Source organism: Cydia splendana, chromosome 2 (assembly GCF_910591565.1).
Source record: "Cydia splendana chromosome 2, ilCydSple1.2, whole genome shotgun sequence".
In the NCBI taxonomy this organism is placed as follows: domain Eukaryota; kingdom Metazoa; phylum Arthropoda; class Insecta; order Lepidoptera; family Tortricidae; genus Cydia; species Cydia splendana.
Genome location: NC_085961.1, coordinates 20,981,324 through 20,999,709, shown reverse-complemented (window position 1 = coordinate 20,999,709; position 18,386 = coordinate 20,981,324). Strand labels below are relative to the sequence as shown.

Sequence of the window (18,386 nt, the reverse complement as noted above, 5' to 3'; positions counted from 1 at the left end):
GGCCCGGTCTAAGCCCTGACTTCCCGGAGGCTCCTGACAACCCGGAGATTCAATTTTTCTCTTTGGGTGGTATTCTACTTGTGTAAGATCTTTGTCCAATATGCATTGAGTTTCACTCTCTCAGTAAGCAAAATGTGAGACGCAAATACACATTGGACCAAGATTGGACAGATGGAATACCACCCTTCACAATATGCATGCCCGGCTGTGTCGGAATATATTTGCCAAAATAAGAAGGTTGCAAAACGTCATAAATTTGTTTGTTAAATATGATGGTATAGCTAATTCGTTACTTGGTCGGTTTATGTTAGGTACTTGGGGTCATAGCCCTGACGGCCCGGAGGCTCCTGACAACCCGGAGACTCAATATTTCTCTTCGGGTGGTATTCTACTTGTTTAAGATCTTTGTCCAATATGCATTGCGTCTCACTCTCTCATTAAGCAAAATGTGAGACGCAAATACACATCGGACCAAGATTGGACAGATGGAATACCACCCTTCACAATATGCATGCCCGGCTGTGTCGGAATATATTTGCCAAAATAAGAAGGTTGCAAAACGTCATTAATGGCGGCTCCATTGTTAATTACTCCGAGTAAATTTGTTTGTTAAATATGATGGTACTTATAGCTAATTTGTTATTTGGTCGGTTTATATTAGGTACAGGCGTCTTTGATATAATATACGTCAAGATTATATAGGTTGGATAATGTCTTGATTTATTTTGTGAAATATGGAGGTGTTGCTGAAATGTAATTTAGTCGGATTATATTAAATGAGACACCTATTGATGTTACTGCTTGTAAAAATGATTCAATAAGGTAGGTTTATAATGCATATTAAGATACTAGTTTTTTCTCACACTCCCACTTATTACTTAGATATTTTTTATTTCGTACGAAGTTCATAGAAATATATATGACAAAAACGTATCTATAGTTGGTCAAACCAAATTTGTCAGTAAATAAGAACAAAAAAACTATACTCATCCTTTTCTTTTGGGTGCTAGTACTAGTGTAAGACAAAGATAGTATGATTCTCTCTATATATGTTTGAAATGAGACAGTCCTTTGACAAACTTTAAAAACCATTTTTCTACTCGTCGACTGTAATTCTTGAATTAAGATTTCGTATACCAAACTGCATTTGGGTACTTTTAATGTATGGGCTCCCAACTGACCTACAATATTCATTTCGAGACAGTTTAGTCAACTATAATAAAATTGACCAATCACAGCTCGCCGCGATCAAGAGGACGAAACAAAACCATAGCTCAAATTAATTATTTATTTTAGGTTGTATTGTAGGAACAATTACTTCATAAGTCAGAAACGCGCATGTGACACCCTTAATATAGAAACATCCATAGACTACGAAACTAAAACTAAACAGTTTTTTGTCAACTTTTCATTATGACATTGATGTTGATGCATCGTGATTTGATTATAAATGGCCTACCGCGAAACGCGATAATCAAAATTTCGTTGTCTGCCTCTCTGTCGATATGCAGAGAGGCAGATATCGAGTGATAGAGAGGCAAAAACCGAAATTCTGATTTTCGTGTTTCGCAGTAGGTCCTGGGGTTAGTGCTAGTAACGCCGCCCCCTACGCAGAATTTTGCGTAATATTCCCTCTTTCCTGCCTAAAATTACCCAAAGCTACCCAAAGGCACTAACTACTGAAATAATACAATAGAACTCTTCGTATATTTATTTTATTTATATTTTCCTATATAGTAACGTCACTGGTTTGAAGTGCTTGAAAAAATATTAAACTTTTATACATTTGAACTTCTAAACTAATTAGTGGCTTACAAAATATACCTACTTTCCAAATTCGTTATCTTATACTTTTCGAGTAAAATAGCTGTGACATATGGACAGATAGACAGACGGACATGACGAAACTGTAAGGGTTCCGTTTTTGCCATTTTGGCTTCTTTTTCACCAGAGGAAAGTAAGTAAGTAGATAGTTTATTTATTGTAACCGAGACAATTATATCTTAGTGTAACGAGCTTACTAGTTTTTATTTACTTATTTTATTGAGAGCGCACCACCGACATTCTTAGTGCTGTACTGTTTTCACTGTGGCCGAAAACAGCTTGTAAATAATTCTCTTATATCGGTACTTTAAATTTTTGTTACATTCTCGCAGCCATTGGAAATTTCTTCTCTTTTAAACTCGTTTTTTATGCGTTCCTGGAACTGAACAAATCTGAACTGAACACATGAACACTGAAGAACGCGGCATTGATGAGAGAAAATAATGTCAAAACCCGATAAGCTGAAAAATCTACATTTGTGGAATGTAGCAAAATGCATTGGGTATCACTACAGTTTGCTGATGGCCTAAATATTCCATAATATCAATATCCAGTGAGGAAAACGGGAACTATGTTTGTATGGATAACCGGTCATTCCCTTTCCTCTTAATAGCTTAATATGCTTCGGCACTTGATTATACATATTTATTAGTAGGTACATGCATTGTATTTCCATATCTTACCTTAAGCAGAGAGCCAGAGTTTTTGTTTTAGCAAACGTTGTTTGATTCTGCAGTGAACGACTTCGAAATAAGAGTCTTGGGTCATCATATGTAAATAAAGCTCTTTACATCATGCTGTGTATTCTCATTTTTCCGAACGTGTCGACCAAAGTGTATGTACGCCCCATTACCTAGAATGTGCAGTAGCCTCTTCATTAAGGAAGCCAGGGTCAATATTTTGATTTTATTATTTCCTTCCATATCCGCTTGCTTCTGATCGAACAATTTTTTCAATCTGATTGACATTTATTATGACATTTGTCATGAACAGTCAGCTCGGACGTCCCGGTCGGCTCGGATAGTGCTGGGTAGGACTCGAGTCCTTTCAGTCCTCTGCTTGAAGACTCTACTTAATTTTCAGACTCTTATAATTAAGTTTAATCTCGAGTTCTTTTCAACTAGATAGAGACCCAAGTCTCTTGTAGAGACTTGAGTACTTTTCAGAGAACTCTCGTTTTTTACACAAAAAAAATCGAAATGCATTGTCTTTATGTATAATTTGTAGATTAGATATGTAAATCATACAATAACGCTTAATTTCTTTACGGTTATATAGGAAAAACTTATAAAATTGTTCACGGAGTCTTTATTTGAAGGCTCGAGTCCTTTTGAGTTGCTCTTAAAAACGACTACAAAGGACTCGACTTGGGAGAAGTTTTTTAAGCGCAGTCTTGTAAAAACGAGATGTTCTTCAAATTCAGACTCGAAGGACTCGAGTTTCTACAAACACTATAGAGGTTCGGAAATTGCTCGGACAGCACTAGTGTTAATGTAATAAACTAGTGTCGGGTGGCCCTGACGCCCCGGCCCCGGAACGACCCGTAGTGTAGTAAATAAAGGCAGTGGACCCCGCAGTAATTCCTCAGCCAGAAAAAACTTTACAGTATGATAAAGTATCAATAAATAAAAAGTATTGTATAAATTTCCAAAGAATAATAATAATAGAATTAAAGTAAATTAAATACCTAAAGTCTTAAATCGTTAATATCTTTTTACGGAAAAATGCTCCGTTCAAACTTTCTTCACCGGACATATTCATGTAACGTGTTGCAACAATATATGAAATATCAAAAAAAAAAATATCCCAGCAGAAATACCAATATTAATAAAATATAATTTTTTGGCGTGTCTTGGACCGGAAAATTGCTCCGTCTAATTTTTTCACTGGAATGCCATTTTATTGCAGTTTTATACCTACAAAATGAAAATCTAAAAAAATTACCATGTAACTGTACTATTTTCAGAAATTGCCTTTTTACTCGCTGTGGAAAATTTCTCTATCCATTTTATTTACTGAATTAAGTTCACAGTTGTCTTTCTATTCAACTATAAAAACATCCAAAAAATAACGAGCGTATTAAAAACTAAACATAATATCGGGACCAGTAGTGTGTAGGGAGCGGGGTGTACAAGGTATGATATTTCTTTTGGATATTTTGGATTTAAGTGTATACGTGACTACTTAGTACATATAAAAACAAATCAGGCTGAGGAATTTTCCACTCTCAGTTTTTAATACATAGTTCTAAAATACATAAATTTGGGTATGCATTTTTTTTTTGATTTTCTTACCCACTACGCCAAATTATATTCTAAGAACATATATGAAAAAAATTACAGAGCAATTTTCCGATGAAAATGAGCGACCAAAAAAGGAATTGTTATAAAAAAATATTCTCATTGTGTGACAAAAGTTTTAGATTTTTTTCTAGTATTAGATACTGATACAAATAACTTATTTGGTAAAATAATTTTGGACGGAGGAATTACTCAGTTCAATATATAAACAGATTTGTATTTTTACGTATAAATACCTAACTTAGGAGTGTTTTTTTTTTTGGATATTTATATGTTAGTTTCGGCTCATACTATACATTAACCAAGCAAAATTTCATTGACTGAGAAATTAATGCATGGGTCTCCATACAACAACTTGCTTCATTTACTACACTACCGGTCACGGTGGCGCTTCTGAAAGCCCCTGTGTCGGCTCGCTCCGGCCCGCCCCGGTCCGGCCACGGCCCGGTCTAGCGTGAGTCAATCTTTACATTGGGAATATTAATTATATTATAGAAAAGTAAACCTATGTTGATTTTTTGCACTTCGTATGATGCATTTGTTGACAAGTAGAGTCGGGCCAAAAAAAGTCTGCAGCGGATTTGATAGCCCACGCAGTCATCATCATCATCTTAGCCTTTATCCCATATCCTAGGGTTTGGGGTCGGCTCTCCGTATCATTTTGCGCCATTCTTCTCTATTTTGCGTCATGTCAGGGCTTGCGCCTATCGTCCTCAAATCTTTCGACACTGTGCTCATCCATGTCGTAGGGGGGCGGCCTCTGCCCCTCCTAGTTTCGGGTATGTCATTTAGGGCTCTCTTAGTCATGTGGTGGTCGTCTCTTCGCATTACGTGGCCAAACCAGCGCAGTCGGCTCTCGCACATTTTTTCGGCAATAGGTGCAACCTTGAACGTTCCACGGATATGATTATTCCGGACCCGGTCCATCAGCGTCACTCCTCCTGCCCATCTGAGCATGCGCATTTCTGTGCAGTGCATTACGTGCTCTTCCTCCTTACGCATTGGCCAGCATTCTGCTCCATACAGAAGCGCCGGACGTACAGCTCTTTTGTAGACGTTACCTTTTACTTGGATTGGCATTCGAGCATCACACAGCACCCCTGTTAACGCTCTCCATTTTTGCCAACCTGCCTGGATCCTGTTTTCTATGTCTGCTTTGGTGTTCAAGTCACTTGTTATTATCGATCCAAGGTATTTGAATTTGGTAACTTTATTGATCGGGATATTATCTACTAGAGGTGATGGTCTATCCACAGGCGAGCCAGAGAGATTGCAGCACATGTACTCGGTTTTCTTGCGGCTTATTCTGATTCCCTTACTTTCGAGCCGGTTGCACCACTGGGACAACTGATCTTGTAGGTCATCAAAGGTCTCTGACACGAGCACTATGTCATCAGCGTATAATAATGACCAAGGAGCTGGTCGCTGCAGATCTTCGCTCACAAAGTTCATGACCGTATTGAACAAAAGTGGACTCATGGTTGAACCCTGGTGCACTCCTACCTTAACCTGGAAAGCTTCGCTCAAGCCTGCGGGGCTGCGCACTCTTGTGGTAACGTTGTGGTACATATCTTTTATTAGATCAATGTACTGTTCAGGTACAAAATGTGCTCTCAGTGCTGCCCATATCAGGTCTCTCGGTATACGATCAAATGCTTTTTCCAGGTCAATAAAGCTGAGATGTAGATCTTTTTTGAGAGTTTTGTACTTCTGTAAAAGCATTTTGATGGAGTGGATCGCATCAATAGTTCCCACGCCCCTAGTAAAGCCACATTGGTTTGGTGTTAATGCAATCAAGTGATTTAATTTATTAACAATAAGAGTTTCCCATTTGATAGCCCACGCAGTGCAAGTGTTATTTATACGTCATAATTTTATAGAAGTTTGACGTTTAAAATGACACCTTCACTGCGTGGGCTATCACATCCGCTGCAGACTATTCTTGGTCTGACTCTAATGATTTAATGTAAAACAACTTATGTTGACATTTACTTAATTTGAATATAAGTATAAGTAACCGTAAATTACTGAGTCTTGGGAATCTTACCGGTAACGTTACTGGGAATTTTCCCACCTTGGGTATTTTACCGGTAACGGCACATCACTATATATACCTAAGGCATATATATTCAGACATGAATTTCTTGGAAATGAATATCACCTAGAACACCAATGTCTCACTTGTTTCAGAGAAACACTATCCAGGCATTGAATCTATAATAAACGCTCCCTTGGAGGTACTATTGCATTGCAGTATGACGGCTCTGTAAAGGTTCCGTCACATTGACGCGGAAGTGTTCCGGAGCGGCGCGGTAGCAAGGCGGTGATGTCACATTGAGCGCGGTTGGCGGATTGAAAGCGTTTTGATAGCGGACCCACGTTGCAACCGCGTGGCCACGACCGCGCCCGCTCCGCATTCGGTCGGCAATGTGGCATAGCCATGAAGCTTTACCTCTACATCTGTGGGCATAGCTCATAACGTTCTGTGCATTCCCTGTTACGCGGTACCGCGCGCAATCCGTGTCGGTTCTGCTACCGCGTCAATGTGACGGAGCCTTAATTATAAGCGCGGCGAGCTAATTTTAAACCAAGCTTTGAATTGGCTGTGAACAGCTTCGCTGAAAACCATCACGCGCGCCATCTATCGGCAAGGTGAGCATTTACTGAGCGCCATTATAAGCTGATCTGGCAATGGCGAAGCCTTTTGGATATTATTTTAAACAAGGTGGCACAGATGGCGATAATATATATTTAGCCTTTCGTATGCCTTGTTTTGTTTGATTAAATTTATTTGCTGTCCTTAATGATTAGATAATTTAGATATATTTTATCAAATACGGGACATCTTTTTGAAGTGAAAACTTCTTTAGCGGCGCTGTGCACTTTTAGTGATGGGGAAAAAATGTTAAACTCGCGACAGGTCACATGACCGTAAGATTCGTAAGACGGACACGTGACCTGATCGAAAAACTATTACAATGTCATTGAGTTTTCACTTCTGCCGGCACTCCCGGAGTGCAACCCGTTGTTTTTTCTTTCTTACCAATTTCTATTACTTACATTTCGCATGGAAAAAGGGCCTATTGAAAACGCCACACAAATTATAAGAATTGTTAAAAGAACTCTTAACCTTTTGGACGCCAATGACCGATATATCCGCACCGCAGGTTCAACGCCAAAGACTGATTAATCGGTCACAGACCATAGAGCAACATAGACCTACGTGCATATGCATAAAGTTCAATTTCAGTTTTGACACTTCGGTGACGTGGCGTCCGCGTAACAGCTTTTGTGTTTGACACGGCGTCGAAAAGGTTAAACTACATACGAATGACTATGAGCATAAAAAATATACATTAGATTTATGAAGTTTATTTCCAGCCAACATGTTGACACTTAGGTAATGTACACTGTGCAGTATAACATAAATAGTACAGCCATTATCAAGAATGTCGCATATATAGACCTAAGCCATTAATTAAACATAAGATAAATTACACACACAATCTAGTGGCACCAATCTCTTCACTGTAACAAAATACTTTGAGTAGATTCTGTGCGGAAAGAGAAGAGTCGTGGAATGTAAGGGAGCCCATACATTTCACGACTCTTCTCTTTTCACACAGGACTCTATGAATATTGAAACCATGCTGTTTGACAAATTTCATATTGACTACAAAATTCACATATTAATATTATAAGTGTTGCACTGTTGCATAATAATATACCTACATCATTATGTGTATCGAATTAGATCATGTACAACACGAGGTGAAAATAAACTGAATATCTATGAGATATTTTAACAAATACAAACATTACAAACATATTAAAACCTACTTTAAGTGCCTTAGTAGGCTTAAATAAATACTTAACTAAACTATTTACATGTCATTAGAACAAAAATAAATTCGGTTAAACGAAAATAAGGTTTTTGGAACGAAAATATAGCAAATAAGTATGAACAAAATATATGTCTTACGGAGCGAAACTTCAATATGATACGCCCATCAAATTCATACTATTCTGAAATAAAAAATATAAAACATTCTCGGCTACATTAAAACAAACGAATATTATTCGTTAAGGGCGTTATAAGTTTACAAATAATAATCAATAACTTACGCCTATTCGCAAACCATAATGGACTATAATTGCACACAATCACTACACCTTATAAAACAAAGTCCCCCACCCCGTCGCGTCTGTCTGTTTGTGTGTTTGTATGTTCTCAACTCAAAACCTACTGAACGGGTTTTCATGCGGTTTTCATCTATCAATAGTTATTATTGTGGGAGGTTTACGTGTAGGTTTAATTTGTTAACCCGTGCGAAGCCGCGGCGGGTCGCTAGTACAATATAAGACTAAATTAAAATTACTGTATTGCTGCTATCACAACCTAAATTGTCAGTGCATTACATGTATAAGAAAAAAGTTTAAAAAAATGTTTGTACAATTGACGTGATAATTAATGAAAGATCATACTTTTCCATTTCTGTCCAACAGAAACAAATGCCAAACACAGCTGTCCAGCAGCAGCAAAATTAGATAAATAAACAAGAGTAAAACTTATTTTCGCTCGCAGACGTTTCTGCTTGATAACAATAAGAGTTCTTGCTCTTGCTCTTGATAAACTTGTTCTATGGCAAGCATAGAAGAAGAAACTACTGCAATGTGCTTGATAGCTTACGTTTACTTATAGATTTTATCATAGACAACATAATTAAGTAAAAACGTGCGAAGCTTGCGACAGTCTTATTCGACTTCACACATCTATTTTAGTTTGGTTATTTGTTTGTGCTTTCACACATGCGTCACAGACACTGTTTTTAAGCATTTTTTTGTTGCATACACTAGAATTTCCGAGATGCTAGTATAGATAGATTTCAGTAAAATAATTTATAGTAAATACTTTTTTTTGTTTGAATGACATGTAATTAAATATTAAATTAACCCTTTCAGTACAGCAAACACATAATTCCGTATTAATCATACATCGAACACGACGAATAAACCTGTTAAGGTATCATCTATTTTAGTTTGGTTATTTGTTTGTGCTTTCACACATGCGTCACAGACACTGTTTTTAAGCATTTTTTTGTTGCCTACACTAGAATTTCCGAGATGCTAGTATAGATAGATTTCAGTAAAATAATTTATAGTAAATACTTTTTTTTGTTTGAATGACATGTAATTAAATATTAAATTAACCCTTTCAGTACAGCAAACACATAATTCCGTATTAATCATACATCGAACACGACGAATAAACCTGTTAAGGTATCTACCATACTAAATGGGATAATATGTTTAATAAACACAGACAAATTTAAATTTAGGAATTGATAATAAGTAAGAATAATAACTGTACAGGAAAATCATTCTACTCGTACATATTTAAATAATACATGAGATCCGAAATGATACTTTTTACATGATCATGACATATTTTAGGATGAAATGGTGAAGGATATATAAATGTAAGTACCTACATTACTATGCTTATATAACGAATCTCTAAAAAAATACCAATAGTCATCACAGTTTTGAATGTAATGAAAGCATTAAACAATAAAGGCATACCTACGTTACATATTGTACTTTTTGAATTATTACATTTTGAAGGTATATGTTATACACATCTACAATTAAAAAAATTTCTATGAAATTGTAATTTTAACATGTGATTATTATTACATTTATATTACGTCGAACACAAAAATTTGAAAGAAAAATACTAACAACAAAGTTGCCAACACAAAAATTCGAAAGAAAAATACTAACAACAAAGTTGCCATAATGACTTAAAATTCTAAATGATTCGCCGTGGCGCAAAATGCCTGATACCTATATTGTCGACATTGAAGCATTTCATTTAATCCCAGCGCTATTCGTGTAAGAGTTGTAATGTTTTATTGGAAGTCGTAATTTCCGAATATTAGTAAAATCTGATTACCCACAAGTAAATACGTGTGCTTCGATGTTTAGCGGCTACCTGTCCTAACATGTGAGATGAAAACGCTTCTCCCAGAAATTTATAGAAGAGTGACGATAATGCATAGCTCAAAGCCACTTACGAGTAATCAATCCCTTCACTTAAGTCCAGCGACCAGACGCGAGTCTCAAATCTGCCATGTAACGCCTTCCTCAGGTTACTCTGAAAAGGTGCGCTTCATACATCGAAACGAAACACGGTGCGTAGCACACTTATACAGCGACTCATGGCGTTAATTCTTAGTGCCTACCGCCATCATCTAAAAATCGAAAATGATCTGCCTCCCTTTCACTCTTACATATATTCAAGCGATAGTGTAGCAGATAACGATTTTCAATGTTGGCGATAGGCCCTCCAGGCTAAAGTTTACAGGTGGTACCAGGGGTATACCAATGTATACCTACTCACACCATGCAAGGAGACTGGTGGGTTCAGTAGATGATCTTGCTGGGCGGCGCAGGGGTGTTGGCGCTCATAGCCTGCTCGAGGGTGTCGAGGCGGCGGTAGGCGTGGCCGCGGCTGTTGCGGCGGCGGCCCGGCTGCCGACCCTCCACTATTAGACCGAAGAACTGGAATAACCAAACGGTAATTATGTGAAAAATAATTCAAATTGATCACTATTCATCGAGGAACATGCGCATTCACTGCTTCCAATAGGCAGGGGTCAGGTCTTCCTGGCCAGTTACATGCCAGTCCCGTGCATACATAACGGCGCCCTGTTGGGAAGGAACAATTTGCCGCGCGCCGTTTGGATAAATTTCAATTATTATTATAGCCCTCTGGGTATCGAGAGGAGTGGCGTGAGCTCGTCAAGTCCCCCGTGGTACCATTGGCGTACCATAACAACAATACAAATAAGTAGGTGGTGTAGATTTTCGTCCAAATTTCAAATACTTAAGTACCTAATTACTTACAGGTTAAAATTTTAGATAGATAAGACAATGAACTATGTACATGTATAGAGAAATATGTCTAATGTTAATAAACATAATGGCATGGATTTTTTTTATTTCTGGCACAAGCTTTAACACTAATTGTAGTTTTCTTTCCACAGGCAAGTAATACTCATCGAGACAATTCTAACAACCCCAAATACCATTAGTAGGTTGCGTTGTTTTACCACAGAGTTCCTATAGACACCTCCTGTCTCCACCATCAGATCAGTTTGATGGTACCATAATATTGGATTTTCATCCGATTTACAGATGTATGCGAATTTTCAGCTTTATCGGAAATCAGGAACTGGGTCAAATTTAACTTGCAAGATTTGATTAGGTAGAGACAGATAATGGGACAGGTGAAAGTAAAAAATACAAGCTTGTAACAAGTTACTGTCAAAAAAAAAATGTGACACTTTTATTGCTGACTGTACTTCTTCTCATATACATCTATCTATCGTGTACTATTCGAGACCTTTCTAATGAGCTCTCGATGTGTTTATGTTTTTCCATCGAGGAGTTTCTTTGGTTACCTTCTGACGTAAGCATCGGAATTACTGTGGTATTTCAAATTCCAACTAAATGACGTTATCTCATTTAACGGAAGTGGTTCAAATTTTAGTTACCATTACAATTGAAGCACTATAATATTATACAAACATAGCTCGTTATATACGCAGTGAAGCTAAATAAGTGTGTAAAAAGGGACTACTCGTAGTAGGCACGTAAGTTATATTTGTATAGAGATATTGAAAAACCCATAGCCATTCAAATTTATTTCCATGGGACGAAAACAAAGCACCTTCCAATAATCATAAACGTTTCTGGCAAACTTTGAAGCTAAATATTTTTATTGTAGGTACTTACCATTTTTCCTACTTTGTTCTTATTGTGGTACAAGACGTACAACACCACAACGACTATCACGGTGGTCAAGAAGAAGGGAAAGAAATGGTCGTCATCTTCTGTAAACCCATCAGGATTTTGGAAAAACTCTAGAAAAAAAGCAAAAATACCAATATCACAATCACATCACAGCAAATGTTGTTTTGAATAAGTTTGTAAATACCTAAACATTTTTTTTAACAATAAATCATTTAATTATAATATAACATTAAATTTAGTCTTCAGGTAAAAGTTACTAGCGATGGTTTATTCCCTGATCCCTATACCTAATACTGATACCTATATTTGCCTAGTTTAGGGCTCAGGACACTATTCCTAGGCTGTCTAACAATATAATACTTGCTCCTAAAAATGAAATACTCTTTTACTATGTAATAAGATGCATTTTTGATACCCAAATAAATCATTTTTCATTTACATTTTTTCATTTCATTATACAAATTATTTACAATGTCCAGACATCAGATTCTATGAGGCAGAATTTATTGACAGGTAGGGAATTCCTATATCAATAAATTAAATTATCGATACTATTACCTAATACTAGTGATCACCCCCAGTTTTGTTTGTAAATGTATATTATTTGTAAGTATTATTTCGGGGTCACAAAGCCTATTTTATATGACCGCTAGGTTAAAACAAAATACGATGAGTGAAGTTTCAATAATCTTATTAAAATACAGAAGAAGTGAAGTTAGTTATTATTTTGTTTCATGCTAATACTTTCAATAAAAAAATATTTTTAGCAACAATACTTGGCGCTATCACTAGTACATGAGAGAAGCATTGATCATTGAGTTTACCTGTCAATAAATTCTGCCCTATAGAATCCGATGTCTGACAATGTCATTCTTGATTTATGTGTTTTATAATCCATAATTTTATAAGTAGTCTGAAGTGTTTTAATTTAACAATAAATTCAATCAAAATCACAAAACAGCACTCAATTCCGCGTTTTTCATCAATGTTTATATTGCTAACATTACACAGTTGTACAAACATTTGCAAGGTTACAAGTAGAGCAAATAATATATAATAGCACAAGAATAACATAGTTATCTTACTTATCTTTACTTAAACTGGTAACCATCATAATTTTGACGTTATTGTAAATGATTTGATAGCTGTTGGTCCGAAACGCGATTCGTCCAAATGAATTTAAGTACGCTTTTCGCCCAACACGCTTTTCGTCCAACACGCTTTTAGGCCAACACGCTTTTCGTCCAACACGCTTTTAGGCCAACACGCTTTTCGTCCAACACGCATTACGTCCAACACACTTACGTCCAACACGCTTTTCGTCCAACACGTTTGGATCTGATTTGTGTCATAGATAATTTTACCCCGAGTGTTCTTAGCCATGTTTCATGAAAATCTGTTCAACCGTTTGAAGATCATCAGCTCTTTTCGTTGATGAGGGGATCTGACTACCTTCCATATGTCCTATTGATTCGAAATTTGGTAGCGTGTTACTTCAATGATATTGAAACAACATGGTAAGGTAACCCATGACTTTAAATATGACATGTTAGAGTAAGGTTTAGATTTCGAAGGTGGGTAATTAAATGGGATTAATTAGGCTCCATTTCCACTGCGGCAGAAACAAAATGGACAAATAGCGACTTGGACGAATCGCGATATGGACGAACGGTGTAAATGATACTTGACGAACCACGTAGTTGACGAACTAAGATTTGGACAAATGGCGACTTGGACGAATCGCGATATGGGCGAACGGCGTAAATGATACTTGACGAACCACGTAATGGACAAATCGCTACTTGGACGAATTACAATTTGGACCAACAGCTATCAAATCAAATAATCAACCATCATTATGGCAGTTATAAGCCCTTGCCATATGGGTCATCTACTTAGTATATTATTCGAATATACAGACAAATATCGACAGAATAACAACAAAAAAAGTTAATCCTCCCTTAAGATTCTTATGCAGCTGATATTCTTTGGTCAGGCAAAATAGGGAGCAAAACTTTAAGTAATTGTGCATCAAGAGTACTCTCCATACCATACTTGTTGTAACCCTACTTGGTTGGGTTTTTCAGTGAAACCAAAAGATTCCATAGTAGAATTACAAGTATAGCAAAGAATTCTTGTTCAGAATCTTGTGTGTAGCAAGGGACTTAAATGCAAGTAACTAGTTTTTTGATATTCACATAAGCAGCAAAAATATTTGTTCAATCCTGGTACTTCACCTTTGTAAAGTTGGTTATAAAACATTTCCATTGGTTATAATGTTTTAGTTGAGAATAAAATATGTACTAAATTAATTTGACACACACTCTTGCATCCAAGTATGCTAGTTTGAGGCGCTGTGGTGAAAATATATTTATATTTACCCCTCTGCGCCCCGTCTCCATTCAAGGACACCTGGGTTTCTACTCTTTTATGTGAGCTAGCTTCTTGTTCTTGTTTCACTTCCAAATCTCCAACAATTGTGTCATCTCCATCATCACTTGCGTCTTTTCCATCATCATCTGCAATATCACAATTCACATCATGTTTGAAATCCTTACTGAAAAGGAACTGGTAAATCATATATATAAAATTGAAAAACCAGAACGGGATAAAAAACGAAGGAAGAAGCGAGATGGCGCCTTACAAATTTCTAAAAAGTTATTGACACGTTTCTCAAATACGACGCACGTATGATAAGAAAAAACTGTTCTAATCTATTATCTAAGTATGAGAATATAACTAGAGCATAAAAACTATCGCTTTCGATGCGTATTTAATTTACAATAAGCAAAAGAAATTTTCATAACATTCTTCATTTTACGACTATCGGCTATTTTCGGAAACCAAAAAACCAAAATTATGTTTGTTATGTTGGTATGCAGTGATTTCGGCCTTTTTTACTCGAAGTAAAATAAAAAGTGCTGTCAACCTCAACCTTTTACCTTAGTTTATGCCCATACGAGTGACATGCCATATAATTACTGATAATGACTTATCAATATCAATAGTAATTTGTATTTTGTTGTTTTAAATTTCTTTTTGAGTTATGTTATTCAGATTTACTTTCACAGCTTCGGCAAACAAATTCGTCCGGGGACCGGGCTGCCAAGATGGGCCAAAAATACAAAGTTGATAGCAAGTTATAATGTAGGTAGATAAAATTTAAGTGCATGTTCAGATATTTTTGAGCGAAACGACCTGGTGAAAATAAGCAAACGTACAGTCAGCAGTCGGCCAAATATCGTAATATAACTCTGTTGCTATAGAAATAAGGATGGGTTCCAATATACTGGCGGAATACTGAGAGACAAAAGTGGCTAAGCTTACATTGGCTCGGACATTTAGAGAGAATGGGAGAGGATCGTGCCGTGACGAGAGCGTACTTGGGACAACGAAATGGGAGACGCCCAATTGGAAGGTACCTACCGCTGGAACGACGTAGTTGCTCGAGAATCTCGAGATCTGCTTATCCTCGGCCATGGGGACTGGCGAGAGCTATCGCAAGACCGAGAAACATGGTGTGTTTTGTTTTGTCTTTTCTCGGAGGCCAGGATTCACATAACCGTAGTAAGTAATGTTAGTATTCAGAAAGGGAAATGGGGAGTACGTACGTTTGTACCAAAAGGCGATTTATGGGCGGTGGTCGTCCATATTCGTCTTAAGGCGGAAATTAATCTAATGAACGTTTTTGCAATTAGGCTTATAAAAATAAATAATAATTTTATGTTGAAACAAGTTTTAAATAAATAACTATGTAGATGAAAAAGTATAATTTTGCCTTTTATCAAATCACATATTTTTTTTCAGATATTTTGCGTATTAAGTTATCCAAATAACGGGTACAAATAAGAAATCCCTATCACCGTTATGAACCCTGGCAGGGTTGACACACTCTTTATTTCATTTACGCGAGCGGAGCTGCGGGCCCGTCTAGTATCAAATAATATTCATACGCAAGATCTAAAAAACTAATTTGTAGAAGCCAGGGTTGAACCTGCAACCATCTGTTTGAAAATGAACAATAAGCTATTTTATTAGGCCCATACTGGTTCTACACAGTTCAAAAAACACAAATGACTGAAAACTGGATTTTTTTTTTTCCATGGAATAAGTAAAAAGCATTAGATGCCTATTGATAATGATGATTTAAAGCATGTTTACCAGTAAATCAAATTATTTAAATATCAGCTATAGAAATTATATAAAATTGCTTCTATCAGAACATTAAAAAATAGGTCAATGAAAAAAGCTGGTACTGACCATAAGTGAATCAAATAAAATATTATTAATGCCAGATTTATATATTATAAGTTCATAAAAGTTAATAATTTATTTAAAAGTAAAAAAAAAAAGATTTTGTTGTTTTGTAGAAAGAACTTTAGAGTAGATTGCTTGTCATCCTAACCACAAAAACCAATCATTTCAGTTAATAAAATCAGCTCAGTAAGATTGGACATTAAAGTAAAGACCTTTATTCTGATTTTGACATAGTCAAAGATCCATAGTAGTGAAAGATCGAAGCCATACATTTTAATTTTAAAACCTTACCCATGTCCATTCCAGTATCATCAGTATCTTCATTTTCCAAAACTATCTTATGTTTAGGGGTCTCAATTTGTTGCATAGAAACATCAGGATCCTTTATCTCTCCAGGATTGTTCTCAATGCCACCTTCATTTCCACCATCAATTGGTTCCACGATTGAGTCAACAGGATCCACATCTCCTGCTTTGTCCGCAGTTTCTTCATTAACTACAGGTTTTTGAGTGCTCTTCTTACTAATGTCTACATTACTTGGCAAATTAAGACTTCCTGGATTTTGTGAAACAGTCAATTGTATAGCCGAAGAGGACTCTTGTTTGGTCACTTCCAATGTGTGTTGATTTGTTTCCCCGACTTTTACCAACTGTGTATTAGTATCTACAGGATCAGAAGTCTTTTTAACTTGTCCATCTGACTGTTGAATTCCCTGAATTGCTGTTTCATCATTTTTGTGTAAATCACCTGTTGGTCCTGAACCAGCAGACACAGTAGGTACAGATCCCAGAAGAGAACTCTGTGGTACTTGGAGATTCAACAATGACCACTTGTAATACTTGCAGAAGAAGTTTGTATCACCAGTTCTTATGTCATCATCAGTGCAAACTCTTTTACAGTCATCGGAACTTTGGAACACTATAGTGAGCATACCTTGGTAGGATGTTGGAGGAATGGTGAAATGCGAAGCTTCGCTGCAGAAAGCGGAGACGTTTTGTTTCACGTTAATTTTAGCCTTAAAATCTGTTGCGAGGTTAGCAGTAGTCAGTGCAGTGAGGTTACACAGGAGACGGTTAGCGTCGTAAAACATCAAACATTGCAAATCATCAATGTGATAGTTCATTTCTACATCGCATGTGATGTTTTTGCTTTCAATTTGGCTCAGTACGAACTCGTTTTTGCATTGTTTGCTGAGGTCATTCAGCAGGTTACTTATCAATATTTTACCGTTACTGTTTTGCTTTGGTACAGGTCCTCCCAAACTACGACCGTAAATATTTACTAGTAACAATATAAGGGAGTAACGCAACATTTTTCGGACGAACTACACCAGGATTTCACAATGTACTATAAAATACTGTTTATATTCCTCCCGTAACTCACGAATTACTGATAAGTGATGAAGATGAATGAAAATAACATGACAGTCATGACACTCATCACGACAGCTTGTCGAGTACACGGATTTGTACTATAATGTTACCACACCAAATAATGGTGCTCCTTAGGACTCTACTGACCGTAGATATAATATACAGAGATACCTTCCAAGCAAGCTGTCAGTGGGACCACTTTTGTTTAGTGTACGACATAGAGGTACAATAACATAGAAATGAAACGGGGGAGGGGCCAAACGACCGAACGAGATGCACTTATGGAACTTTCAGTAGGAGTAGCAGAGAAGGCGGTATTATAGCTTGTCCTTGTCACAGTCTCACTTTTTGTTTGTTCCCCACCTTTTTATTAGTATGGAGAATGGTGGGCAACAAATGAAATCGACCAATCACAGTGTCGCATTTGCGTATGTTTTGTCCCTCACGGAGGCACGCGTATACCACTTCTAGACCATCCTACCTTCTATGGTGTACGATTAACAATGATGCCCACCTTGCTGTAGCCATGTCGATAAAGTCATATCGATAAACTATCACCATTTCTTGCAATTTTAATTTTACTTCAAAGGTTTAACGATACCTAAAATGAACAAAAACGCTTTTATTCTTTATTGTGGTTATCAGATCACAATTTTATAGTCACGCCCCAGCAGGGAACCAAGGGAAAGTTCAGATATTTAATTAAAATACATAAATACCTACAAAAATAGGTGTTCCGCACTAATTGAATTATTTTATTATATTATAATATATTAATTATCCATTAGCATTGCAATTATGTTTATGTTTAACG

At 36.6% G+C, this 18,386-nt stretch overlaps 1 protein-coding gene and 2 long non-coding RNA genes across 4 annotated transcripts in view; 1 reads left to right on the top strand and 2 right to left on the bottom strand.

The window, feature by feature from the left end:
• The window catches only part of LOC134805518 (uncharacterized), a 126,712-nt gene extending 122,913 nt beyond the window's left edge, over positions 1 to 3,799 (top strand). The window contains exon 3 of the long non-coding RNA XR_010146307.1: positions 3,372 to 3,799. This is a non-coding gene — a long non-coding RNA (uncharacterized LOC134805518). The remainder of the gene's footprint in view (positions 1 to 3,371) is intronic.
• On the bottom strand, positions 377 to 17,603 carry LOC134805099 (trans-Golgi network integral membrane protein 1-like). 2 transcript variants are annotated; one of them, XM_063778406.1, is made up of 5 exons: positions 16,491 to 17,603; positions 14,324 to 14,461; positions 11,925 to 12,052; positions 10,528 to 10,688; positions 377 to 391 (listed from the first exon to the last, which is right to left on the bottom strand). In XM_063778406.1, exons 1-4 carry the CDS (start codon positions 17,509 to 17,511, stop codon positions 10,551 to 10,553), a joined length of 1,425 nt encoding a protein of 474 aa, XP_063634476.1. In that variant the 5' UTR covers positions 17,512 to 17,603; the 3' UTR covers positions 377 to 391; positions 10,528 to 10,550. The 2 variants fall into 2 exon arrangements, with proteins under 2 accessions (XP_063634476.1, XP_063634469.1); XM_063778399.1 differs by lacking the exon at positions 377 to 391 and having other exon boundaries at positions 8,980 to 10,688.
• LOC134805529 (uncharacterized) overlaps positions 7,717 to 18,386 on the bottom strand; it is a 71,672-nt gene continuing 61,002 nt past the window's right edge. Inside the window, exons 2-3 of the long non-coding RNA XR_010146311.1 lie at positions 8,480 to 10,214; positions 7,717 to 8,291 (exon numbers count right to left, since the gene is read on the bottom strand). This is a non-coding gene — a long non-coding RNA (uncharacterized LOC134805529). The remainder of the gene's footprint in view (positions 8,292 to 8,479; positions 10,215 to 18,386) is intronic.